We start from the raw sequence: 1,538 nt of genomic DNA on the forward strand, positions 1-1,538 counted from the left end.
AAAAAATATTGTGTCAAAGGAAAAAAAAAAGTACATGAAAGGCTATATATGTAATGATGTTTGTGTTTTCTTGTTTCTTCTCCTTTCTGAAAGATCAGCCACTTTGCAACATGTGCGTGTCTCAGTAACAGAAATGAGTATCCCTCCTTCTTCAGAACCATTCCCAGTGACTTCTATCAGAGCAGAGCACTGGCTAAACTCATCAAACACTTTGGATGGAACTGGGTTGGTGCAGTCAGAAGTGACAATGACTACGGTAACAATGGGATGGCAACATTTATCACAGCTGCACATCAGGAAGGGATTTGTGTTGAATACTCTGAGGCCATCTCAAGGACGAGTTCTACAGAGCAGGTTGAGAGAACTGTCAGAGTGATTCAGAGAGGCACATCAAGAGTTTTAGTTGCCTTCCTTTCCTATGATGAGATGGATATCCTGCTTGAGGAGTCTCTTGGACAGAACTTGACTGGGTTGCAGTGGGTGGGCAGTGAATCCTGGATTACATCAAGACATTTAGCTAATAAGAGATTCTCTGCTATGCTAACAGGGTCACTGGGTTTTGCCATAAGAAAGGCTAAAATCAAAGGTCTGCAAGAGTTTCTTTTACAGGTTCATCCAAGTCAGGATCCTCAGAACAATCTGCTGAGAGAGTTTTGGGAAACAACATTTGACTGCAGTTTTCAGGCTAATCTGCACAGCTCAAAACAGTGTTCTGGTTTTGAGAAACTTCAGGATGCAAACAATGCTTTCACAGATGTGTCAGAGCTCAGAATATCCAACAACGTGTATAAGGCTGTTTATTCTGTGGCTCATGCAATGCATAAAGTGTTTAAATGTGAACAAAGTGGTGAAGTAGATAACCACTCTTGTATTCTAATGAATAATTTAGAGCCAAGAGAGGTAACATAATATGTTTATGAAATGTACAACATACTATTACATGAAGAAAAACATTTGAACAACATTTTTCTAAAGCTATTATACAATGATCTGTTATGACAGGTGGCAAAACAATTCCAGGAAGTTAATTTCTCTCTTCAGTCAGGGGAGAGAGTGTATTTTGATAAAAATGGAGACCCTGCAGCAACGTATGAGCTTGTGAACTGGCAGAAAAATATGACAAGAGATGTTGTGTTCATAACTATAGGGAACTACGATGCTTCACTACCAAATGGAAAACAGTTTTCTTTGAATGGAAAAAATATAACATGGGCTGGACAATCTTCAGAGGTAAGAAGCAGTTTTTGTTTAAAATAAATAATTTTTTATATTTGTTGTGGTTGGTGTATAGAAAAAAATATATTCAAATGTATATAATTTAATTATTTGAACTTGGACATATTTGATTAAAAAAAAACTCAATTAAAAGCAGGCATTTAATCTAAACTTTTATGAAAGTCATAATTGAATTCTCGAAGTAATAAAAATATTTTTCTATGTAATTCATATTATTTTTCCAAGTAAATATATATATATATATATATATATATATATATACATACATATATATATATATATATATACATATATATATGTAT

The 1,538-nt window shown here is 34.5% G+C and overlaps 1 protein-coding gene across 1 annotated transcript in view; it reads left to right on the forward strand.

Annotated features, from left to right (window-relative positions):
- LOC119410904 (extracellular calcium-sensing receptor-like) overlaps nt 1-1,538 on the forward strand; it is a 4,984-nt gene that overhangs the window by 822 nt on the left and 2,624 nt on the right. The window contains exons 2-3 of the mRNA XM_037677826.1: nt 94-900; nt 1,003-1,230. Coding sequence (XP_037533754.1) covers nt 94-900; nt 1,003-1,230 — 1,035 coding nt within the window. The remainder of the gene's footprint in view (nt 1-93; nt 901-1,002; nt 1,231-1,538) is intronic.

This window comes from Nematolebias whitei, chromosome 6 (genome assembly GCF_014905685.2).
Source record: "Nematolebias whitei isolate Nwh7 chromosome 6, NemWhi1, whole genome shotgun sequence".
In the NCBI taxonomy this organism is placed as follows: Eukaryota; Metazoa; Chordata; class Actinopteri; order Cyprinodontiformes; family Rivulidae; genus Nematolebias; species Nematolebias whitei.